This window comes from Enhydra lutris, unplaced genomic scaffold, assembly GCF_002288905.1.
Source record: "Enhydra lutris kenyoni isolate GAN:26980312 unplaced genomic scaffold, ASM228890v2 scaffoldscaffold8, whole genome shotgun sequence".
In the NCBI taxonomy this organism is placed as follows: Eukaryota; Metazoa; Chordata; class Mammalia; order Carnivora; family Mustelidae; genus Enhydra; species Enhydra lutris.
Window position 1 is genome coordinate 29,515,522 of NW_019154092.1, and position 25,882 is coordinate 29,541,403.

The following is a 25,882-nucleotide window of genomic DNA, read 5'->3' on the forward strand; positions in this document are numbered from 1 at the left end:
TAATTCTGAGGCTTTTAAAGGCATCCACACTAGCTCAGGTTTTGGTTTGCTTACATAAGCTGCTAAGGCATTAGGGCCACCTCAGCGGCTCCTTGTCTAACTACTTGAATAGACCCGCTCCTCTCTTTTGTATGGCGGTGTGCTGGGCCATACTAGAGAGACAATGTGGGAAACCAAAGCCCAATGGAGTTTATGCTCCAGGATTCATAGTGGTAACTCAAGTGAAAAAGCCTCTCTTGTATTTCCTTTGAATCCCTCACTTTTCTTACTAGTATTTCACATACTTCCATCCACTTCCCTGAAGCAGCAAGAAGCCATTTTCTCTGTCATTTGTGACTGAACAGTGGTTTACAGTGAAGAGACTTTCAACGAGTTTATCTCACCCGATGAAGCTGAAGGAGAGCACTGTTGAATGTGATACAGTAATTCAAACAGTTAAAATTTACTGAATAAATAGCCTTACTCACCCGTCACGACTTTATGAAGCTCATGAAGTAGGTCCTCACTGGAAGTTGAACCTACACAACTCGATCATGGACTTTCCATCTTGTGGAACCATGAAAAATTAATTTCTGTTGTTTATAAGTCACCGAGTTTACAGTATTTTCGTTATTATCAGCTCAAACAGACTAAGACATCATGTAACTGGAAAATGTTGTCTAAGGCTCTTTCTTAAGAGTAACGAATTACTCTCCCACCAGAAATTTTAATCAAGTCCTGCCCATAAATCCCCAGCTTACATCCCCTGCAACTAAAAAACTGGTTTATATTTTAAATACACCCCCTATTACAAGGAGTGACAGGAATCTTTTTCTTCCTAGTACCTATACAGAGGTAAATCATGTTACCTATATGAAGTAAATGCTACTATAACACACTCAGCATTCATCAACCTATCCCCTTTTTCAGCCTTTAGAAGGCAGAGGAGAGCTAGTAAAGTATTCTCCAAACTGAGAAGGCACTTTGAGAAATATATATATTTTAGAGAAAGAGAGAGAATCTCAAGCAGACGGCGCAGAGCGTGGGGAGCCCGACACAGAGCTCAATCTCACGACCCTGAGATCACGACCTAAGCTGAAACCAAGGGTCCAATGGATAACCGAATGCACCACCCAGGAGCCCCAGAAAAACAACACAAGTGACACCATAACTCTTCACAGTCTTACTCACGGGAACTTACAGGGAGAATCAGGCAGACAGGATCCAGCGCACGAGGCAGCTATTCCCCAGCTGAATCCAGACCTTAATACCCACCTTCTAGACAGCAAGTCGAGTGGTGCGGAGGTCACAGGGTAGTTATCTCAAGTGGAATCTTCTGCACGCCAGTCATCTTTACTAGTTATCTAAAGTGGTGCCTTCTGTGTGTCACATTAGGGGAGATCAGAACAAGTCTTCCTGCATTCAGGTCCGGGGATGCATTAACCTCCACAGGGCCTGAAGCCTATAGCCTGGAGGGGAGGTCATTGCGAGGCATGAAAGATGGCGGGCCAAAGATGGAATCAGTGTTGTCAGCACTCCTACACTGCCCTTAACCTTTTTTTGCCTTTTTAACATAGTCTTAATTTTGTTTACCTCCCCCAGATTGTCTTTCAGGAGAGGCTGACCCGCTCCTCACACCTAGGATATGAATCTCAATTGGCCTGAGCCCATTATGGACGCCTCACAACCCTTGTCAGTGATAGGCATAGACAGTTGAAGTAATTGTAATTAAGATGTGAGAAGAAATCAGCTGAGGGCCAAGGCTTTTCTTAGTCTTAAAAATGGGCAGAACATAAGGGGGTTCCCTTTTTTTGCTTGTGGGTATCATCTATAATCTGAAACTAAGTCATTTTAGGACCACGAGGGAAGCCAGATTGGAAAACAGGCCAACAAACCTAAAAATGGCAGAGCAGAAAGATGGAAAGGACCTGCATCCTTCACAATATTATCAAGCCATATTTGACCTATTTGGTTAGTTAATAACCAACCCTAGGGATGGCCTTATCTCCACACATGTAGCTATGTGGGATAATAAAAAGGCTGAATATGATCTCTCTGATATGAGGAATTTGAGAGGCAGGGCAGGGACTCATGGGGGGAAGGAAGGGGAAAATGAAATAAGATGGGACTGTGGAGGGAGACAAACCATTAGAGACTCTTAATATCAGGAAACAAACAAATGGAGGGCTGCCCTGGGATATGGCGGGTGGGAGGGATAGGGTGGCTGGGGATGGACATTGGGGAGGGTGTGTGCTATGGTGAGTGCTGGGAATTGTGTAAGAGTGGTGATCCAAAGATCTGTACCCCTGAAACAAATAATATATGTTAATTAAAAAAACAAACAGCAGGGTTCTAATAAAATGATTCTGTTCTGTGGCTAAATAAATATAAAAAGGCTTAAATATGGATATTTAGTAAGGTTTTCTATTACTGCAATTGAAAGCATTCCTTCTTTCTTTCAATGGTTCCACTCCTAAGTAGTAGCCCTCTTTATATAAAAAGTTGAAGTAAACTGGATGCAAGGATAACTGTCTAAATTTCCTTCTATGTTTAAGCTGTTCTTCTTATTAAAAGCTGGAGTCTATTTCCCCTTCCCATGAGCCCTGTCCTTCCACCAATAGAATACAACAGAATTAATATAATGCCAATTCCAAACCTAGGCCTTAAGAGAACTAGCCTGTTCCCTTTCTCCTTCACTCTATTGGAACCCCTGTACCCTGTAAGAAAGCTTCAGCTAACCTCCTGAATGATGAAGAGACTACATGGAGAGAAGCTTTTCAGAGGAGAATCAAGTAATCCTAGCCAATAGGCAGCACCAAGACCACAGCAATGTGAGTGAAGCATTCTTGCACCTTCTAGTCCCAGTTAAGCCATGCTAGTTTATACCTCAGAGAGCAGGAGCCAGGCACCCCTACTAAGCCCTGCCTGAATTCCTGACCACAGAACTGGGAACAATAAAACATCTGCTGCTTGATTTATGCAGCCACGGATAACTGAAACACACAATAATATTATTTGTTCTCTTGATCTGTAAAATTACCATAGCTGGTTCACAATGATTAAGATTTAAGCACTCTGAAAGCTAATTATTTTTTCCCAAATATGTCTCAATAGCTTTAGCTTACAAAAGATAATGTTTCCATGTATACACACCACCTTGTACCAACACTTTAAAGAAAATTAAAGGAAGTATTTTTAACAAGTGAGTTGATAACCTTGCAAGTAAAAAAACAAAAACAAACAAACAAAAAAAAACCTATGGCAAATATAAAAGGAAAATAGTTCCACCTCAATTTAAAAAATGGGAAAAGCCATTTCCTTAAAAAATCATAAATGGTGGGGTGCCTGGGTGGCTCGGTGGGTTAAAGCCTCTGCCTTCGGCTCAGGTCATGATCCCAGAGTCCTGGAATGGAGCCCCACGTCGGGCTCTCTGCTCAGCGGGGAGACTGCTTCCCCCTCTCTCTCTGCCTGCCTCTCTGCCTACTTGTGATCTCTGTCTGTCAAATAAATAATAAATAAAATCTTTAAAAAAAAATCATAAATGGTGCAAAGACATGAAAGAAAATACCTTAATCTCAAGGTCTCTGATCTAAATGAAATGCAAGTTAAAACAACATGAAACATTTTCACCTACTAAATGTAATCACTAAGTCTTAATGCCAACTAGGTTCCAGTGAAAAATGGGAATACCCCTCGTTAGAGTCTCAGCCTGGGACACCAAAGTCTTCTTGAGCTACGGGGACTTCGACGGGCCTTGACTTTGGGCAGTGTCTACGGCTGGACAGCGAGCATAACAGAGCTACGCACAGAGCCCTCGTAAGGCTGAAACGGTATGCACACGAAAGGGCAACAGGAACGGCTGTCATTTTTTGTTCAGCCTGTTCATGCATTTTTGCCGGAGGTGATGGAAACGCACAAGAGTTACAGGAAAATCTTAATACTTTTCTGGAAAACTGCAGATGAGACGATAGGGAGTGGCGCACGGGAGGTGGGTGGCGGTGGTTGTCTGGGTAGCAGGCAGCCGAGGCGAGGAGCTGAGCCCTCCACCTCGCAGCGACCTCTCCCAAGGACGCCCCCCTCCCAGCTCTCCCTCGCGTGGGCCTCTGCGCTCCGCGGGGCGGGGCGCCGGAGACGGAAGGCGGTGGGAACGAAGGACTCGCGGCGCCGATTGGCTGCTTAGGAGCACGGGGTGGGGCGCGCGGAGGCTCCGGAGGACGCGCGAGCGGAAGTTCGCGAGAGCGCACTTCCGGTCTTTGTGGCTCGCCGCTCCAAGTCGGCGGCTTGCTCTCTGGCCGCTGCTGGGCTTCGCGGTGAGGGACGCGGGCCCCGAGCGGAGGGAGGGCGGGGAGGGCGCGTGGCCCGGACGGCGGGCGCGAGGCGAAGGGGCCTTGCTCCCCGGGCCTGGCCTTCCCTGGGTCGCGCGGCCCCGTGTTCGGGCGGTGTTTCCGAGCGTCCTGGGAGCCCGCGGAGGCCAGCTCAAGCCCTTACTTTCCAGGGGAAAGGGCAGTTACTCCTCCCCGCCGTGACTTCGCAAATGCTGTCGTTTAGCCGGGCTATGAAAATGGGCTGATGCCTAGCCTAACTGTTCTAATCTCTAAAGTTAACTGTCGTGTTAGGGTCAGATGGTATTGATGTGTCCCGCAGTTTCAAGGGCATACCCTCCGGTCGATACTCACCCATCCTCGAATCAGGTCCTGTGTGAGCTATATCACAAAATTGAATACGTAATTATTTGTTGCCATATTTCACTCTAAAAAATGTCTATTCCCCTATATGCTAAGCTTGAGAACGGAGATTGACCTTTTTGCTGCTTTTGTGTCTCTCCGATAACGGACGTGTTTTTGAGCACACAGTAAGCATTTAACAAACTCTTGGTTAATTCCTCTGTAGATCCGTTTACTCAAAAGCAAAGACCTTTGTATTCTTACGCCTGGCTCACGACAGAGCCCATGGTAAGTGCCTCAGCGTTTGTTGAAGAAATGCATTGAAAACTAAATTTGATCAAATGGCAATTGAAAGTTTTTATTTAAATCACCTCATATTTAATATAAAGTTTTAAAAATGTTGTTACTCCTGCAAATGGAAGTCAACATTATTTACCATAGATAGAAGGTAACTAAAAATAAATTTTTATTATTTTTTTAAGATTTTATTTATTTATTTGGCAGAGAGAGCACAAGCAGAGGGAGAGGGAGAAGCAGGCTCTCTGCTGAGCAGGGAGCCCAATTCTGGGCTTGATCCCAGGACCCTGAGAGCATGACCTGAGTTGAAGGCAGAGGCTTAACCCACTGAGCCACCCAGGCACCCCTAAAAATAAATATTTGAAAGCATTATTAAATCCTAGCTAGATATTGTTACCCTTATAAGTCTAGAGGCTTAAACGTTATTAAAAAGGGAGTTCTACAAATTAAAGACAGATTTTTCTCCTTGATAACCATCAGGATTGAAGGAATTGAAAAGGAGATTTCGTGTTATGTGATTCATGGTAATACTGCTTTCTTTTGCTTCTAAAATAATTTCTATTATTAGTGGTAAAAATTCTAAATGGATGATAAATGGGCGAGTGATCTTTAGTTTGTCACTTGATTATTTTACAGTCTCAAACTTCTTCCCTCTCAATACATTACTGGGATGACTGACCTTTATTTTAAGTTCTTACAAGATTTTTTTTTCTCACTGCTCTAAGTTAACAGTGCTTTTATATCTTTCAGGAACAAAGAGATCACTCAAAGAAACTGAAATACCGTACCCAGTTGTAGTGAGCTTTTTGCTCTGCTGTTTAGGCCAGAATGGCTGTGGAATCCAGAACAGTTTCAACCTTGGTACCTCAGAGTCCTCAGGATCAAGAACTAATACTAGTGAAAGTAGAAGAAAGCCTTTCCTGGGGTCAGAAATGTAAGCAGGGTGGGAGCACCAGATCCTGCCAAGAATTGTTCCGCCAACAATTCAGAAAGTTTTGCTACCAGGAGACACCTGGACCCCGGGAAGCTCTGGGCCGACTCCAGGAGCTTTGCTATCAGTGGCTCATGCCAGAGTTGCACACCAAGGAGCAGATCCTGGAGCTGCTGGTGCTGGAGCAGTTTCTGAGCATCCTGCCTGAGGAGCTGCAGATCTGGGTTCAGCAACATAGTCCAAAAAGCGGCGAGGAAGCTGTGACCCTGTTGGAGGATTTGGAGAGGGAATTTGATGATGCAGGGCAGCAGCAGGTGGGAACAGAGAGATGTGATATGTTGGGGGAAGAGAAATGTACAGACTAGAGCATGTGGCATCCTCACAGCAGTGGAAGGGAGAGTTGTCTCCACCGAACCATACCCTGCAGTGACTACTGTGGTTATACCTATCTCTATCCTTAAATAGTTCTTTTTCCCTATCACTCATCCCTGGAGTTGTCTTTGTTGCCCTCTTCAAAATTTTTACTAAGCATTTTCCCTAGGGAGTTTCTCAGAAAGCTAACCACTTTTCCTGATTTCAGGGACCAGCAGTGCCATGGAAGGATTTGACAGGTCTTGGAACATCCCAGGAGCTAACAAACATCCAACTCCAGCCTTTAAAGACACAGCTGAAACCCTGGGAACCTTGCCTTTCCCCCAAAAGTGGTAAGAAAGTAGAAACTCGTCTGGGAACCGCTATCAGGCCTCTGGTTTTGAGCGTACAGAATTAATTGCATTTTACAAAGATGATGCATGTGAGCATCTCACTTGTCTTATCTAGACCAGATGTACCCTCTTCAGCAACTTTGTATTCAGCAACCCTCATGAAGTGCAGTCAGCCCTTCCTGTTTCAGTTTCCCTGTCATTTCTTAACTTACTCCTTGATTATATAACTTAATAGGGTGCTAACATATGTCTGGTACTGTGGGAGGCACTGGGTCTCTGTCTTTAAGACCTTGCATCTAGATGGGGTGGTGGACAAGCAAAAAGGCAATGGCAATATAGTATAATAAATTACAGAATAAAAGTAGGCGATAGGTACTATGGGGGCACATATGAACACACCTATCCCAACCTTAGAGGTTCAAGCAGTACTTTTTGGAGAAGGAAACACCTAAACTAAGATCTGAACTATGACTAAGGAGAAAACCAGGTAAATAAGCAGGAGGAAGTGTCCCATCCTAAAGGAAAAAACTTTTTTCTACTCAAAGCACTTCTCACACTGGATATGTGCAGTTTTCCCTCCTCTTAAGCAATTCTAATTCTGAGCCTAATTACCTAGAATTAATGCAAACCCCACAGGTTAAGGTTTTGGTCCTATAAGACTGCTTCCCTCCCTACCCCCCACTTCAGAAGCCAGTCGCATGTCATGAATCCCCAGCTCACCCACACTTCTGTCTGATTGGGCTGCAAATTTGACATTCCATGACCACCTCTCCAGGTTTCATAATTTGCTATAGCTCAAAGAACTCAGAGAAACACCTTGCTTACTCTTACCATTTTATAAAGGATGCAAGCTTACAGCCAGATGGAGAGGTACACGGGGCAAGACCCAGCTTGCTTCTGTCCCTGTGAAGTTAGAGGTTCACCACTGTTGTGGCTCTTGGATGCATCCACCATCCTGGAAGCTCTCCAAGCCCTTTTGTTTAAGGTTTTTGTACAAGTTTCATTACATAGACATGGTTGATTAAATCATTGGCCATTGATAGTTAAACCTCCAGTCCCTTTCCGTGGAGGTCTAAAGGTAGGGCAGAAAGTTCAACCTTCTAATCACATAGTTTGTTCCTTTGGCAGCCAGCCCCCAGCCTTCCGGAGTTACCTCATAAGCATAAACTGAGGTACTAGTTGATAGGGGCTTATTATGAATAACAAAAGATACGCCTCTCACCTCTACCATTAGGAGATTGCAAGGGCTTTTAAAAGCTCTGTGCCAGGAACTAAGGATGCAGACCAAATCCATATTTCCTGTATTACAGTATCACACAAGGCCACAAAGTCCTGAAGGTGAGAGAATACAACCCATTCTGGGAACCACAGGTAATTCAGTTTAACTCGAATAGAGAATTCATAGGGGAGAGATGGCGAAACATAACCAGAGAGGAAAATGAGACCCAGGTTGTGAAAACTTGGAGATCATCCTAATTAGTTTGGATAGGACAGTGGAGCACAGTTGAAAGGTTTTAGACAAGAGAGTAGTTGATTGGACTTGTGTTTTAGAACTTAGCTGCCGAGTGGAGGATGAATTTGAGGAAGGCAAGAGTGAAGTCCTGTTAGAGACTGTTGTAATCTAAATGGCCCCAGTGAATAAGTCAAGATGTATTCTGGTGAGAAGGAAGATCAAAGTTGCCTCCTGTTCACCAGAATTTCAAATTGCATTGCAGTAGCTGGTCATGGTTACAAGTGGAGAATGTAGGAAAGGAGTTGGGGATGATACTCAGGTATTAGTCTTGAAAAACTTGGTTAATGATAGTGCTATTGTGTAAATGGAAGTGGGAAACAAGGGAAAAAAATATGATGTGTTTTGTCTGGGCCATTTTAGTGCTTGTGGAGTATTCACAAGTAATATCCCAATTAGCATTGGAGATGAGAGTCTAGAGCTTAATAGAATAGAATTGGAGATCTGAGGAGACATTAGCTTATCACATAAGTAGTGACTGAAACCTAGGTGGTAGAGAGTGTGAAGACTGAGGATACAAGAGAGCCCAGAACAGAATCTGAAGGACCTTGTGTTTGAGTGATAGGCCTTGAATCTAAGAAGGAACAGCCCCAGAATTCAGGCTAATATAACAGGAAGAGAAATGTCTCTAGAAGGAAGGTGTGGTCCTCAGTGTCCATGCTACAGAGAAGCTAAAGCTAACTAAATAAGATCCAGAAAGTATTTATTGGATTAAGCAGTTATGAAGTTGGTGACCTTGATGAGAGTGGCGTGGCAGGGAGGGGGTGTCCAGGGAAGGCAGAAACCAGATTGCAGAACAGAGAGGAGTACAGATAACTCTTTTCAAAAAGCTTTACTCTGGGGGCACCTGGGTGGCTCAGTGGGTTAGGCCGCTGCCTTCGGCTCAGGTCATGATCTAAGGGTCCTGGGATCGAGTCCCGCATCGGGCTCTCTGCTCAGCAGGGAGCCTGCTTCCCTTCCTCTCTCTCTGCCTGCCTCTCTGCCTACTTGTGATCTCTCTCTGTCAAATAAATGAATAAAATCTTAAAAAAAAAAAAAAAAGCTTTACTCTGAGTGGAAGTGAGGCTGCACAAAGTAGATGTGTAGGCAAGGAGCTTGATTTGAAACATGAGAAATTTGGGCTTATTTAAATGCTAATGAACAGGAGTCAGCAGAGAAAAAGGGTGAAAATAATAGGAAAGGAATAGTAGCTAATCGATCAAGTGAAATTTCAGAGGGAGCAGGAAAGAATAAACTTCAAACTGTAGGTATAGGCCTCCATACTAGAAAGGAGGAGGGACCAGTATGGGCAGTTAAAGAAAGATGGGTGTGGACCTCGACCTCTTGTGGGTAGAAGCCTCTGTTTTCTCTCACGTGAAAAGTGGGTACTGAGAGTGACTAGAGAAATAAAACAGTCTGTTTTTGCTGTTAACATTTCAGATCGTGAGAACCACGAATCAGTGACCAAGAAGGACATTTCAGGAGAAAAATCACAAGGACATCCCCAGGAGCCTTCATCTGGAGGAGTTAGTGAACATGACAGCAATTTAAAGTGGCAACAAGAAAGTCCTACAGGGGAGAAATTAAGAAGATTCCCTACCCAAGGGGGCAGTTTTAGTCAAGTAATCTTCACACACAAATCTCTGGGAAAGAGAGACCATCCTGAGCCTCAAAGCAGCTTGATTCTAAGTACAAACTCTATAACTTACCAGAAAGTTCCTACAGAAGAGAGACCTTATAGATGTGATGTATGTGGGCACAGCTTCAAACAGCATTCCTCTCTAACACAACATCAGAGAATCCATACTGGAGAAAAGCCTTATAAGTGTAACCAGTGTGGGAAGGCTTTTAGTCTGAGGTCATACCTTATCATTCATCAGAGAATTCACAGTGGTGAGAAAGCATATGAATGTAGTGAATGTGGGAAAGCCTTCAATCAGAGCTCAGCCCTCATTAGACATCGTAAAATTCATACTGGGGAGAAAGCTTGTACATGTAACGAATGTGGCAAAGCATTCAGTCAAAGTTCCTATCTCATTATACATCAAAGAATTCACACTGGCGAGAAACCCTATGAGTGTAACGAGTGTGGGAAAACCTTTAGCCAAAGCTCAAAGCTTATTAGACACCAGCGAATTCATACGGGAGAGAGACCTTATGAATGTAATGAATGTGGAAAAGCTTTCAGGCAGAGTTCAGAGCTGATAACCCATCAGAGAATACATAGTGGAGAGAAACCCTATGAATGTAATGAGTGTGGAAAAGCTTTCAGTTTGAGCTCAAACCTCATCAGACATCAGAGAATTCATAGCGGAGAGGAACCCTATCAGTGTAATGAATGTGGCAAAACCTTCAAAAGGAGCTCCGCCCTTGTTCAGCATCAGAGAATCCATTCTGGGGATGAAGCTTACATATGTAATGAATGTGGGAAGGCTTTCAGGCACAGATCAGTCCTCCTGCGCCATCAGAGGGTGCACACTGTCAAGTAACTTGGCAGTACAATGGGTGTTGTAAATATTTTGGTCAGATTTTTATCTTTGTTAGTGGAAAGGGTTTACTTTTTGGAACAAGACTCCAGGCCGGTATTCACCCAGGTCTGGAGTCATGCTGACTTAACTGAACAGCACTTCCCAATGCTACTGCATATTGTTCCTTGAAAGCTTTTCCTAGGACTAATCAGAGCAGCAGATGGAAGAATCACTGCTTCCAGCTTTCCTCTTACCATTAGGAGGAATACTCAGGAAATAAGAAAAATGGGAATATAACATTGAAACCTCATTTTCCATGAGAATGTCATAAAGGGGGTATAGCAACCCGGGCTGTCAACCACATCTGATTGTCCACATGCTAGATTTGGGATATGGAGTGGACAGTATGAGGGACATTTTGTCTCAGGAATACAGAATTTTACTGACCAATTAAGAACAGTGACAAGGCAGCAAGAGAGATGGGGAAGCAGTGCATAGATGATGTGTTGAGCCCAGGAGAGTCCAGAAATGAGGTAGTGGAAAGAATACAAATTAATTTATCCAGCAGTTAACTTTTTGAAGGCATGTCTTGTGCCAGGCACTAGGAATACAACGGGGAATCAGACTGTCTCTGTGGTTGAATGGGCAAGGCAAACATCATGGCATGAGCAAGGGCTCTGTGACATTGAGTACCTGAGCCAGCCTTGGATCAGGGAAAGTTTCTGAGAAAAACAAACTGAAGAATGTATAGGAGTTAGCCAGGGAAGTAGTCAGGCAGGCTAGAGAACAATATTCCCAGCAGAGGGAACAGACAAAGGTCAGGAAGAATGTCTGGCACATCTAAGAAAAGGCCATTTTGTGTGGAGTGTTGCTGTTGAGTTCCTCTTGAAGTGGAGTCAGGTGTGTAAGAAACGTGGATGTAGCAAAGTAGGAGCCAGCAGAGAAGCATCTGTTACTAGACAAAATCTCGAGTCCTTGGGCCTCCGGGTAGAGTGGAGCTTTGTTGTGGTCTGATGTGAGCCAAGGGAAAGAGTTAATAACTCGTTTTTTTGCCTATAGGCTCCACTAGACCTGTGTGTTTGGGGAAGGCAGGGTGGTTTGAAAGAGCCCAGCCTAGCCTCAACGTTAACTACCTGTTAGAATTCTAAATCTCTTTCCTGAACGGAAGAGCTCCTTTGGTCCTTGAAGCTATCAGAGCTGTTGTCCGCTTCCTGCTCACTCGCAAGGCTCTGGGTCAGAAGCGGCTATGGCTACCACATCTGTTTCTGGGGCTGTACCCCCACAGTTCTGGTGCACTCCCTTGGGCTCAGGTGCTAAACAATATTTGTCAGTCCCTGGGTCTGTGACGTAGCCTCCAGGTACCTCACATGTGTTCAGTTTTGCCTTATGTCATTGTCATTTTGCAGTATTTCAGTCTTATGAATTTTAAAGACAATGCTGAAGGGAAGGGGCAACAAAAGGTAACAGTCCTGGTCCATCCAGAGACTACCGTCTTCTGGGGGACCCAGCAGGAAAAGTACCCCTAGTCTGGTGCTTCTCAGTGCAATGTGAGAAGGGATATAGGTTAGTTAGCAACAGAAAAACCCATTATTAAAAAATACCCAACTGGTCAGAGTTCACACACCTTGCCAAAAATAGAAATCTATGGGAATTTAGAATCCTGAGCTTAGCAAAAGAAGAGTTTTGGGGAGGATAAGTAGAGAATGCTCCTGTTGGAACATACATAGATAACAGATACTAACCAGTAAGAATGGCCAGTGGGCTAAATCCCCATGCTTCCAGAAAGAAGGTGAGAAAAGAAAGGGATAGGATAACAAAGTAACATATAAGAGTTACTCATATTCAACTCTCCTTTTCCTCTCCCAAGATAAAGACTCAAACTGAAAAGGGTAGGACAATTGTTAAGTAGGAATTGATATAACACGTTACAAAAGGGAGAGATTCTTTACAGAGAGTTCTTAACCTACAAATAAACATAACAGGTACTTTGCTGAGGGCTTTGTATATATTTGTTGTTTCTCTGACAGCACATATTTTGCAGATGAGAAAATGAAGGCTTAGAATCATGGCTTAGTCAATATACAGCTAAAAAGTGGTGAGGTCAGACTTCGAACCCAGGCAAAAGGAAAACAAAAAACCCTTCTGTGGAGCCATCTCTCTATAGTATATCCTCGTGAAGAAGTCCCAGTAGAAAAATTGGTACTTCAGTAAGCAAATCACATAAGAACAAGTGCCAATGGGTGACAAGTGGGCAGTCTTGGCAGAATTAAAAATGTATATTAAAGCAAGAATTGAGATGGCACTTTTTCCCCCTCATAAAGATTCAGGGAAGTTGGGACTCCAATGCTGCTGGTAAGCTGTGAATAGATAGGATCTCTGGCAATCAGTACCAGAAGCCTTAACCATTGCCTTTTGACTTTAAAATTCTACCTGGAAATGTATGCTTCAGAAAACATCATGAATGTATACAAACTCTTAAAAGCTGTTAAAAAAAAAAAAAGTGATGTTGATTGATGTCAAAAGAAAATGACAGCATATCTTAAGTAAAAATAGAACATGTACAGTATGACTCCATGTAAAAATATATTTATGCATTAAAAATCCTGGAAATATGTAATCTCAGAGTGCTATAGATAGAATTATAGGTGATTGATTTTTTCTTGTGATTTTCTGTCTTCCAAACTGGCCTACAATAAATACTTCTAAACTTTGAGGGAAAAAAAGGTTAAAAGGAATGAGTACCCAAGATAGTCAAGAAATACTAAGGAAAGCGCATGCTTTCTGTAGCATCTCTGTCCCTCCTAAGTCCTAGGAGGTTGTCTAACTTAACTCTGACCCATGACTTTTTTTTTTTTTTTAAGATTTTATTTACTTATTTGACAGAGATCACAAGTAGGCAGAGAGAAAGGGGGAAGCAGGCTCCCCGCCGAGCAGAGAGCCCGATAGGGGCTAGATCCCAGGACCCTGGGATCATGACCCGGAGCTGGAGGTAGAGTCTTTAACCCACTGACCCACCCTGGCATCCCTGATCCATGACGACTTCATTGTTAAGTGACAGTGCCAGACACAACCATCTCACATTAGTGTACAGAAAAGTCCTGCAAATTATAAATCTCTGTGCAAATACAAGTTATTTGCATGAAGGATATCTATAGTTGAGAAAAGCAATAACCTTGAAGTAGAGTCCTTTGTTCATGTTGGTGCTTTTCCATAATTCTGCAGCCAAGAGCAAGTCACCTCATAACTCCCAGTTTAAGGGGGCTGAAGTAGATGACCTTTCAGAGTTAAAACTTCAAAGTTCTACGGGTTTATGAAAGAGAGCAGGCACCAATATAAGGTAGATGTCAAAGGTGATTTTAAAAGATGTGCAATTTAGGGTGCCTGGGTGGCTTAGGGGTTAAGCCTCTACCTTCAGCTCGGGTCATGATCGCAGGGTCCTGGGATTGAGCCCCACATCGGGCTCTCTGCTCAGCAGGGAGCCTGCTTCCCCCTCCTCTGCCTGCCCCTCTGCCTACTTACGATCTCTCTCTCTCTCTCCCCCTGTCAAATAAATGAATAAATAAATCTTAAAAAAAAAAAGGATGTGCAATTTAGGCAGGGTGCTTAATACCACTTTACTACCTCTCGCCTTCTCCCTCCTCATTTCCATAGACTGCAATTCTGTTCAGCTGGAGACTGGAAATTTAAGCAAATCTGACCTTGGGGGTCTCCAAACTCTCCTGTGAAATCCTCTGCTTCTCTTGCCCTATTAAGTGAATCTTCCAAGTCGGGGGATTGCCAATTAGAATATTTCCCATGCAGTAGAAACTGACCTGGAGAGCATTTCTGCAAAGAGGAAGGGTGAGCTTTATGGGAAGACCCCACTGATACCATCTGCTCCCTGCTTCCCGAGGGGTCAGAAACACACATTGCTACTCAGTAACTTTACCATCTGCAACAGTCTTGTTGGCTGGTGCAAATGATCACAAATCTAAAGGGTTTTAGGGTTTTTCTGCACATGTTTCTGTTGACCTGCTGAGAGAAGGGGAAGTCCATGGCAGTCTCTGAGGCTCCTGCTCCTAAACAGGGGGACACAATGTGTACGTGTGTTTAAAGAGGCTACTTGTTCTCTTTCCCATGGTTTCTCAACCAGCTGCCCCCAAATTTTGCGTCTTCACTTGATGAACTGCAGCACAAGGGACTAGCCATGTTTCCAGACACCTGGACGAGAAAATAAAAGCCAAGCACACCCATTCCCTGATTTCTTGCCACAATTCCCTCCCCCTTTCTCGCAGCACACCTCCACTTGTGTTACTAGGCTTCCTATTCCTGAACAAGTCATTTCAAAACAAACCTTAAGATTCCAATTTTATTATAATACATCTTGTATTACATTCTAATACTAAACAGTTTAAGTATATACTCAAAGTATAAATGTTAAAATCAGTTACTAAAAATGATTTACCAAACACGATTTTTACCAAAAAATACTAGGATTGGGGAAAGAAAAAAAATTACAGAACTGCAAAATACTAACATTATTTTTATGGGTGGTGGGGTTGAAGGTGACTTCTACTTTCTCATTTTCTATATTTTTTTAAAAGCTTTTTTTTTAAGATTTTATTTATTTATTTAACAGAGATCACAAGTAGGCAGAGAGGCAGACAGAGAGGGCAGGGGGAGCAGACTCCTTGCTGAGCAGAAAGCCTGATTCGGGGCTTGATCCCATGACCTTGAGATCATGACCTGAGCCGAAGGCAGTGGCTTTAACCCACTGAGCCACCCAGGCACCCCTCTCATTTTCTAGATTATCAACATTTACAATTAATTCACAATCTAGAAAAAAACTATTAAATAAAATTTAAAACATGAAATCATCTGATTGTCACCTAGAGGAAAAGCAACTCCATCCATTTGAAGGGTCTCTCCAGAATTCTGACTGACCTCTCTCAATGAAAATCGTCCAACCTGTGGATACAAATACTGCCCCCCTACCCCACCCTGGCCCAATTTCACCTCCCTATTACCCACAAAAGCTTTGATCACCAAGTCTTCAGAAGAGACAGTATCTGGAAGGGAAATCAGGATATCTTAGAAGAGAAATCAAACCTTCTCTTACATATTAATTGCCTTCAGCAGTTAATGGTGGGCTAATTAAAACTGCCAAAATAAAAATTAACAGAGAAACAGAGTTTTAAGGAATCTAAGGAGGCAATTCAATAAGTACTCATTGCCTTCAAGTAGCTTAGTATCTTCCAGCCTGATGTAAGGAGAAGACAGGAAATGAGGAATAGTGAATCCTGGGAAGGCATACCTCCCACTCTCAGGCTCCTGTCAGCTTCCCATTTCCTGAGCCCTAGGGTTATGGGACACCGACGCTGTCCCTCTAGCCTCCAACATTTTTTCTTTCTTTGGTGTACCTACATGCCTTTTTCCATACAATGCAGCAAAGTCTACCATCACACTAACTGTCCTGAGTCCCTCAAGGTCTTTAGGTAACTCTGGGTCTGGGATAAGCTACCCAACTCACTGATTATGAACAGGAAGTGAGGAACCAACACATGTCCTAGCTTCCAAACCAGGGTCTACATGAACACTTTCCTGCTAGAGAAGTCCTCGTGAAGAGACATCTCTAGATCCTCCCTCCATGCCTTCGTATGTGCCATAACCTGTCTGTAATGTTTTCTTCCCTCTCACCTTGACCCGGCTTATACCCACCTTTTATTTCCCAACAGAGATTTCATCACATTGAGGAAGATTTCAATAACTTGCAGACCAGGTTAGGTGCCCTGCCATGTATTTTGACAGAATCCTAGATTATTCCACCAAAGCACTTACCACTCTTTACTGTAATTACTTGCCATATATATATATATATATACATACATACATATGTATAATATCTGTATCCCATTAGTTCTTAACTCTGGGAGGGCAATGCTATGTCTGCCCCGATGGCTGGCACATAGCAGGTACACAATAAACAAACTGACCTCAGGAAGCTCGGGGTCGAGAAGAGAACTGGCAAGGGGGCAGAATGAACTATAAATTGATCCAGGGCATGATTCAACATTTCACAGCCTAACAATTGAATAGAGAACTGAGTGACTCTCAGCACATGCCTCCAGCTGCCAAATGCACGCTCTTCTTGCTGCACAGAGATCCTTGCCATTGGAGGCACCACCTCTCAGCCCATCTTATAAGGAGCTCTTTCAGGATCTTTACCCCAGACCTGGCTTTACTGTGAAGGTGCCCATTCAGCACATCAACAACCATCTTTGTGTGGATCTCCTTATACAGCATGTACTGACTTAGACTGGAAGGACAGAAACTCTGCTCTCAGGAGACTTCTCACTTTGGTGGGAACCTCACCAAATCCCTGGTATTACACAATTGTATAATCCTTACTCAAGAGTTAAACTCTTGTGTGAGTTCTCTGGTGTTGCATAAGGCCTGACCTGTGCCTAAATGTTTTCTGACATTCACTACATTCATAAGGCTTCTCCCCAGTGTGGATTCGCTGGTGCTGCGTGAGGGCTGAGCTCTGATTGAAGGATTTTCCACATTCGTTACATTCATAAGGTTTTTCTCCAGTGTGAATTCTTTGATGTTCAATAAGGACAGAGCTTCTACCAAAAGCCTTACCACATTCAGTACACTCATAGCCTTTGTCTCCAGTGTGAATTTTCTTGTGCTGAATGAGGGCTGAGCTCCGGCTGAAGGCTTTCCCACATTCACCACATTCATACGGTTTTTCTCCGGTGTGAATTCTCCTATGTCTAATGAGCTCTGAGCTGCCCCTGAAAGCTTTACCACATTCACAACATTCATAGGGTTTTTCACCACTATGAATCCTCTGATGTCTAACAAGGTCCGAGCTCAAACTGAAAGCTTTGCCACACTCTTTACATCCATAAGGCCTCTCTCCAGTGTGAATTCTCTGATGTCTAATCAGCTTCGAGCTCTGGCAAAAGGCTTTCCCACAGTCCAAGCACTCGTAGACCTTTCCTCCAGCATGAACTCTCTGTCGTGTGAAGACATTTGAGTTCACACTGAGAGCCCTTTCACTCTGGTTACATTCAAGGACACACTCTTCAGTGGAGATTTTCTTGTTGAAGGTTGCCAGACTAAGATGTCTTTCCTGGGAAGGAAATGGACTCATTTCGCTCCTTGCAGCAGTTCCTTTTGGCTTCTCAAAGTTGTCCAGACTTCCCAAAGCTTCTCCAACTACCTGTTGTGAAGGAGTTTCCCCAGGAAGTCTTCCTGGGGATATCATGGCCGCTGACGCTACACATTCAATAATTTCTTGTTTTGTTGTTAATACCTTGTCACTTGCCAGCTTGCCATCTAAAAATGTGAACAGAAATACTAGTGTCATTGGATCCCTATACTGGAAGAAAGGAATCTATTATAACTGGAATTGAAAGTTACCCAAATGAAATGGTATTTCCTAAAAAGGAGGAAAACTCTTAAGAACTAGCTTCCCAGGGCACGTGGGTGGCTCAGTTGGTAAAGTGTCTGCCTTCAGCTCAGGTCATGATCTTAGGGTCCTGGGATCAAGCCCTGCATCAGGCTCCCTGCTCAGTGGGGAGCCTGCTTCTCCCTCTCCTCCCCACTCACGCTCTCTGTCTCTATTTCTGTCTGTCTCTCTCCCTCTCAAATTAATAAATAAAATCTTTAAAAAAAAAAAAAAAAAGAACTAGCTTCCCAATCTAGAATTTAGAGAAGTGGCCTGGGGCAGTGAGAGGTGGCACCCTCAGAGAGTAAGGGAGACATAGAATGAGAGTCAGCAGTGGAGAGGAGGGATGGTGAGCAGGGTAAGACATTAGTTAGAGGAGATGGTGGTAAAGAGAAGTAGCAGTGAGAGACCAAGAAGCTAGGAGACAATCCTGGCTTAGAGGAGAAGATGTGTTTTTTGGTAATGAGGGAAAGGAAAAGAGATAATAGGGAGTGTTCAGGAGAAAAAAAGAAGTCTAAGAAACCTGAATAGGGCGCCTGGGTGGCTCAGTGGGTTAGGCCGCTGCCTTCGGCTCGGGTCATGATCTCAGGGTCCTGGGATCGAGTCCCGCATCGGGCTCTCTGCTCAGCAGGGAGCCTGCTTCCCTCACTCTGCCTGCCTCTGTCTACTTGTGATCTCTCTCTGTCAAATAAATAAATAAAATCTTAAAAAAAAAAAAAAAAAGAAACCTGAATAAGTGGTGCTCCTAGAAAAGTAGGAGAGCAGAATATATGACTAGGAAATTCTTTCGGGGTAAACTGAGCAGAGGTACATAAGCAGGAACAAGAATGCATTAGAGCAACTGCAAGTTCTAGATCAAACAATTATAAGCAAATAGAATAAGACACTCAGTGCATAAGAAAAGGAATGTTGTGGTTTCCTGACTCATTCTGGGGTCAGGTGGGAGTCTTATATGTTCACTGTCTTATGTGCAAATGGTCAAAGGCAGATGGAAACAAAGAGACAGATGCAACCACCTGGAGCCAAACTTTCAGCTCTCACAACCAGCCCCTCTTGTATCTAGATTTCTGGTAACTCAGAAGGAGACTACTAGATGATGGCTGAGGAAACCAGAATTATTTTGAGGAGGAAAACCTAAAAAACTGTTCATTTACTTTCATCCTCCCAGTAGTCCTTTAAACCTGATTGCATTTTACAGATCAGGAAACGAAGGCTCAGAGGGGCAACAGCACCTTTGTAAGACCACAGAGTTCATAACTGGAAGAGCCAGGATTCAAAGATGCTCAACATCAAGGCTGCAGTTTTTCCCTATGTCCCCTAGTACTGACAGATACCTGTGTGGTCTAAAAGCCTTTTGCCCAGGGATGTGGCTTTAAATGCACATTAACAAATATGCTTTTAGCCTTAATGTTATGTAGATGTATGCTGCACTGCCCATCCAGACCTGCTTTATGAACTTGGTGCCTCCTTCCCCCAGCTGCTGGGAGTGTTGGTTCCTAATACCACAGCTGCCGCCTTCTCTGGAAAGTTGTCCTGGCTGATGAGAACCATCTGGCCCAGGATGTTATTTATATCCTTACTGCCTCTCCCCCACCCCACCCACACCTTAAGAAGGGACAACTCAGCAGTGCCATTATGCTCGAGGGGAGTGGGGCAGGGATTAAGATATTAAGCCAAGGCTAGATTTTACCCAAGACCACATCATGGCTTGCTCTCTTCCCTTCCTAACCCTGCTTCTCTCACTCCTTTACAGATTTCTCCTCAAGAGCATTACTTCCTTTAAATCACATGCACCCTTGGGATGCCTGGGTGGCTCAGTGGGTTAAGCCTCTGCCTTCGGCTTAGGTCATGATCCCAGGGTCCTGGGATCGAGCCCCGCATCAGGCTCTCTGCTCAGCAGGGAGCCTGCTTCTCCCTCTCTCTCTCTGCCAGCCTCTCTGCCTACTTGTGATCTCTTTCTCTCTGTCAAATAAATAAATCTTTCTTTAAAAAATAATTAAATAAATCACATGCACCCAAATCTCCGTATCTCGGGATCTTCTTCTGGGGAGATCTAGGAGATCTATTGTTAGGAAGATCTATTGTTAGGATAGTGAAGTACCTATGGGAAAATTATAACCAAGGATATAAGGTTGTAAAAATGACATGGTGACTCTTAAAATCCTTGCAAGGTGGATCCTCCCAGTGATTTAAACCTCACAATCTAGGTGAAAGATGTGACATGCTCTACATTAATTCTTCAGAGGCAGGGCTAACCAAGACCCCTAAGACTAAAAAGAGATGAGCACAACGAGATCTATCAGTCCACAACAGTTAACGTGCTACTGGGAAGGAACAAAAGCATATGGAGTACAACAGATAAGAGTTGGGAAATGAACCTATCATGTATTTTAAATTAATCAGATCCTCACTAGAGGTTTGGGTTTTTTGGTGGGTTTTTTTTTTTTTTTTGATCCCTTTATTTCAAATGAATGTGGAGAAACTGAAACATGTCGAGAGAAATGTGCTAAGATGACCAGAGAGATGGGAAGCAGATTGAATCAGAGGCAGCGAGATGCTGTCTAGGAAGATGTGGTACTCTCTTACAGATTTGTGCCTTGCTTGGGTGCTTGGCCTCAGCCCTGAAGATTCCCTACATGTGTTATTCCTGTATTCTTTAGAGTTGTTTCTTTCTTCTTCTTTTTTTTTAACCACTCAGTAATTAACCCCATTATAGTCCATAATTCTTAATATTGAACTTCCTTGTTTAAATTACTATGTATTTCAGTTACTAATACGTAATTCATCTCCCTCTTGGGTACTGCCTTGCCAGTGGTCCATAATACTTAAAAACACAGTATATTGGTCTTTGACTATTATGGGTATTAGAGAATTTTATTGAAGACCTTAATTCTTTTTTTTTTTTAAAGATTTTATTTATTTATTTGACAGACAGAGATCACAAGCAGGCAGAGAGGCAGGCAGAGAGAGAGAGAGAGAGAGGAGGAAGCAGGCTCCCTGCGGAGCAGAGAGCCCGATGTGGGGCTCGATCCCAGGACCCTGGGATCATGACCTGAGCCGAAGGCAGAGGCTTTAACCCACTGAGCCACCCAGGCGCCCCTGAAGACCTTAATTCTTAACCCAAAGTTAGAAATTATATTGGAATTTTAGATTCTAGGCACAGCCAATGGAAGAATATTTCAAGGCAAGGAGGGGGCTTTTCCACCATACTTAATGACAGCCACAAGTGACTGTCAAGAAAATGCACTACGTCACAGCTGATATCCATACCATCATCCTCAACCCCAAACAGACTGCAATTCCTCACCTCTCTCATGGGAAGTCTGGCACTCCTGAGTCTCACTCTTGCACTGGTTCTCCAAAGGCTGGAGCTGTATACTCAGAGATTTCAGTGCTCCTATGGAAGTCATTTCCTTCCAGATCATTCCTTGGCCATGAACCGTGTCCTAGGAGTAATCAAGTACCAGCACTATGATTCTGAGGATACAGAAGGAAAAAACCCTAGAACAATGGGCAAGGCAGTTAGAGCCAGAAACTCAATTCAGATGATTAGACAGAAAACAACAGGATTAAAAGCCCCAGTGCCTTGATCCCAGTGCACAAATAATAACCCAAAAGACAGAAATTTCATAACTCTGATAGCCGTGACGTCAAGGCCCCTCGTAACGGCTTCCCCGTTGACTTAAAATTGATAAAACAAGCAAACACATCACCTACTTCTTACCTGTTGCCTTGGCTCATCAAGCTCCTTCTCCAGCTCCTCCAGCAGAGTGACGGCCTCCTCTCCACTCTCGGGCCGGTGCTCTCGCAGCCAGGCCTGCAGCTCGTCAGGCAGGATGGCCAGGAACTGCTCCAGCACCAGCAGCTCCAGGATCTGCTCCTTGGTGTTCACCTCTGGCCTCAGCCACTGATGGCAAAGCTCCCAGAGCTGGCTCAGGGCCTCCCGGGGCCCAGCAGAATCAGAGTAGCCAAACTGCCTGAAACGCTGGCGGAAGGTCTCCAGGCTACAGGTGTTTCCCTGAAGGCCATGGTCCTGCCCCCAAACATAATTCTCTTCTTCAACCTTCACAATTATAAGTCCTTCTTGTTCTTTTGGAGCATGGGAGGCCAGGCCTGCAGCTTTTCCTGACATTCTGGGCAGAGACCGTCTGAAAATGCTGCCCAGTTGAGTCAGGAAGGCAATGGATTCCCTTGTCTAAGAGATTCCTTCTGAATTCTGATTCTTCAGGGGACTCCAGAGATAGACAATGCTAATGTTACACAGGGGAAAAAAATTGGCTTAGAATAATAATGCAGGTTTTCAAAGACAAGTCACCAGAGAGTATAGTTCTATAAAGAAAAATGACTAAAAGGGAGCTACCAGATAAACAATACATTATAGATGATTTAGGATATTTTCAGGATAGGAAATAGAAAATTTAAGAATCACTGAAATCAACTGAACCTTTAGAAATAATGTTAGGGTCAGTATCACGGATAATAAAATCTGGATCATGGAAAGCAGGAAAAACACTGCAGAATAATAATCATCATCATCACCATTTTATTGAGTATCTACTAGATGCCAACACTAGCTGGACATTTTACATATGTTTTATATAATTTCCCTAATAATTCCAAAAGAACAATCATAATTATGCCTATTTCCAAATGAAGCTCCTGAGATACATAAGTTAACCAAAGATACACAGCCTGTAAGCAGCAGAACCAGACTCTGCAACGAAAGTACTGAGTTTTACTATGCCATGGGGTCTCCCCAAAAGGGAATTTGCACTTAATAAACACCTACTATGGGCCGGGCACTTTACAAATACTATTTTACTGGGGCTTGACAATAATACTATGAGGTATTATCATCCCCATTTTACTGATGAGGAAACTGAGATTTTTAAAAGTTAAGTAATTTAATTTACCCATGGCCTCAACCTGGTAAATAGCAAAGTCGAGACATGAACCTAGGGTTGCCCAATTCCAAAGCACTTGTTTTTTATTACAGAATGGGTTAGCCCAGGATCATCTTGGTTGATACTACACATTTTAAATGATGGTGAAAATGTTAGGAAAGTGTCATGGAGAATGGCCAGAGCGAATGTACAAAGAATTCCTGCCTGTAAGTCACAAGTTCTAAGACAGTACCAAGAAAAGAGAATGAATTCCTTCACCCATTATTTCAACAAATACTTGAGTTACATGCTAGGCAGCTTACTGAACAGGATTCTCAGGATTAAAAGCTCTGTCCTCAAAGACTCCTTAGAGTAAACCTGCAAATGCCATGTGATAAATCCAAGGATAGAGGGAAGCAGGCATGGTAGCAGACACAGAGACAACTAAGACCAGGGAGAGCTGCCTGCCGGGAGAAGACACGTCAGCAAGAGTCTGGTAAGAATGAGTGGGTGAAGATGTCACATCAGGTTATTCAGGGAAAGACAACAGTGGGAGGACTGCACTGAGGCGGGGAGCGGGTGGTTTAGGGAGGCCAGACTCGTGGTTGTCCCCTCTGGCTCAGAATCAGCCATGGAGCAGGGACCCCACAACAGACTTCCTGAGTCAGAATCTCTGTGGGAGAGACTTCAATAAGTGCCTCCAAATGCTTCTGATATGAACCCATGTTTTTAAAAAAAAAGCCAAAAACCAAAAAAAAAAACAAACAACACAAACAACAACAACAAAAAATAGGCCAGAGCCTGGGGCATAGTTCAGGAATAGTGAGAAAGGAGGCACCCACAGAGGGAGAGGAGGCCAAGGGTCTGAAAGATTGTATTGCAGAGTTTGCATTGAGCCCCACAGCCATGAGAATGGCTGGAGGGTCCATCTGCCCACTCAGGAACGGGTATGGAGAAGGCAGAGGAAGGGTCTATGGCAACCACTTGGGCGAGAGGGCCTAAGCTATGGGAGCCAAAGATAAAGATGAGAGATTTGACAGGAATTGGGGACACACTGGATAAGGGTTTGGAAGAGGAGTCAAGGATAGGTTTTCCCCTGCCGCTGGTGACCGAAAGGATGGTAGTTATCATTTCCTGAGTTATTTATGACAAAATTAGGTGTGAGATACTACAAAGGAGCATTTTCTAAACTGTGTTCTTGCCATACACATATAAACACAGAGAAACCTGGGATATTTTTCCTCTTAATTTTTTAGTATTTGAAAAATACTAAATACATTTCTTTAGTTCTTACTATGTGGTTATTGCCATTTAAGAAATCCCATAACAAAGCATCATCAGATCTATGTATCACTGTGTATACAGCATATACCAAGGGCTACATCACATGGATATGTGTGCTTTGCCTAATGATCACTGGTCTATGTCATGGGTCTTGCCCTTTAACTTCAATGTTTGTGATACTAAATTTCTATTATAAATATTATGCCTCACCAACTTACCTCTATGTTATGCGGCCGAAGGAAGTTTTCCATCATAAAGCTTGTCTCTTCCTTCTTCCATCTTTCACAGGCCCATCTCTTCTACATCAGAGTTCCGTAGGTTAGCCCTTAAGTCTGGCACTGTCTTCACTGTCTCACAGGCATCTCTACTCCGAACTTCTTATCTGAGCACAAGCCCTATTTACTGTTCCTCACTCCCATAATGCCTCCTGAATTTCACAAAAGGACCTAAAACAGCACATCCATGACCAATTGATGATTCCTCCCACTCCAATTCTGCTCCTCTCCCAGTGGTCCCCTCAGGAATTAGGAACATCCACCTGGCTGCATTTCTAGAAAACGGAAAGCATCCCTAACACCTCCTTCCTGTATTTAATGCAAATTAAGTCCTATTGACTTATTGCCTGTCTCCAGAATCTGCCCTTCCCCATCTCTGCCACTACCATCTTCATCCCTTTAACTGTCCTGTCACACTATACAATAACACACTGTCTGCTCATACTATAACCAGAGGAACCTTTTCAAAATTGCAAATCTGACCCTGTTCCTCTGACCAGTTTTTAAAAAGCAAATGCAGGGGGGCAAAATCTCATGTTACAGATGCCTGAGCTGTACCCCAGCCTGAGTCAGAACCTCTGGTTTTATATTTGTAAAACGTTCTTTGACTCTGATGTGCAGGCGGGGCTGGGTCAGTCAAGGAGTCATAAGAGACACAGTTAAAGAGAATTATGTTCCTTTCTCTCAGAATCCTGCTCTCATTTTGTCAGTTTATATATTTTAGTGAGACTATTGCATTAATACATGTCTTCTCCATGATTCAATTCTAAGTTACATCAGCATTTTTGCTCACCCTTCCCTACCACCCAACCCAATGCACAGCAGAGAGTAGGTGCCATATATAAATGAATGAATACCACTATAGTGGAAAAAAAAAAGTTTCAAAGAGGAAGTGGTCAACATGTCAAATGCCTAATAAGGACTGAAAGATGTTTCCATGGCACTTCTCAGACTGCAGAAAAATGACTTAGCTCACAGGAGAAACACCACCTTTGGAGTCAAGTGACCCAACAGTTTGGAATCATAGTACAGCCTCTTACTACCTTAATAGCTGTGTGACAGTAGTCACCAACCAAACCTTTCTAAGATTCCATGTCCTCTCCTAAAAATGGAGTTAATAGTACTTTCATTGCACTGTTATTAACAGGAATTGGAAGTAACATAAGACAGGTAGAGTAGTGCTTGGTGTATTAAGCATAGCTTTTTATTCTGGGGTTTTGACATCTGGGCCTTGCTTACACTGGAGGGATGGTCCTTCTCAGGACTAGCAGATTCCTACAGATAATAAACTCAAGTGTGCTTTTCATACGCAAACCACCAACCCGAACCCACACCCCACCACTTCCTGCACGGGGCTTTCACATCCAGGGCCACCATTCCCCTGCCCTAATCAACCAGGGCCAGCTGCCAAAAACTCAGGAACAAGCCAGAGAGTTTATCTATTATCTAGTTTATCACTTAAGCTATTCA

The 25,882-nt window shown here is 43.5% G+C and overlaps 2 protein-coding genes across 9 annotated transcripts in view; one reads left to right on the forward strand and one right to left on the reverse strand.

Moving 5' to 3' along the window:
- Window positions 1–4,235: 4,235 nt before the first annotated feature.
- The window catches only part of LOC111142732 (zinc finger protein 271), a 43,634-nt gene continuing 21,987 nt past the window's right edge, over window positions 4,236–25,882 (forward strand). The window contains exons 1-5 of one of the 2 annotated variants that reach the window (XM_022496013.1): window positions 4,236–4,289; window positions 4,870–4,931; window positions 5,691–6,185; window positions 6,452–6,575; window positions 9,505–10,549. In XM_022496013.1, the coding sequence (XP_022351721.1) occupies window positions 5,769–6,185; window positions 6,452–6,575; window positions 9,505–10,549 (1,586 nt within the window). In that variant the 5' untranslated portion in view covers window positions 4,236–4,289; window positions 4,870–4,931; window positions 5,691–5,768. Of the gene's footprint in view, window positions 4,290–4,869; window positions 4,932–5,690; window positions 6,238–6,451; window positions 6,576–9,504; window positions 10,550–25,882 lie in introns of those variants that run through there. The other variant, XM_022496014.1, reaches the window with a different exon arrangement.
- LOC111142733 (zinc finger and SCAN domain containing 30) overlaps window positions 15,280–25,882 on the reverse strand; it is an 81,503-nt gene continuing 70,900 nt past the window's right edge. For 3 of the 7 annotated variants that reach the window (XM_022496022.1, XM_022496023.1, XM_022496021.1), the window contains 3 exons: window positions 21,695–22,220; window positions 21,278–21,416; window positions 15,280–17,858 (listed from right to left, as the gene is read on the reverse strand). In XM_022496022.1, the coding sequence (XP_022351730.1) occupies window positions 16,927–17,858; window positions 21,278–21,416; window positions 21,695–22,102 (1,479 nt within the window). In that variant the 5' untranslated portion in view covers window positions 22,103–22,220 and the 3' untranslated portion in view covers window positions 15,280–16,926. Of the gene's footprint in view, window positions 17,859–21,277; window positions 21,417–21,694; window positions 24,333–24,355; window positions 24,584–25,882 lie in introns of those variants that run through there. The other 4 variants (XM_022496019.1, XM_022496018.1, XM_022496020.1 and 1 more) reach the window with 4 other exon arrangements.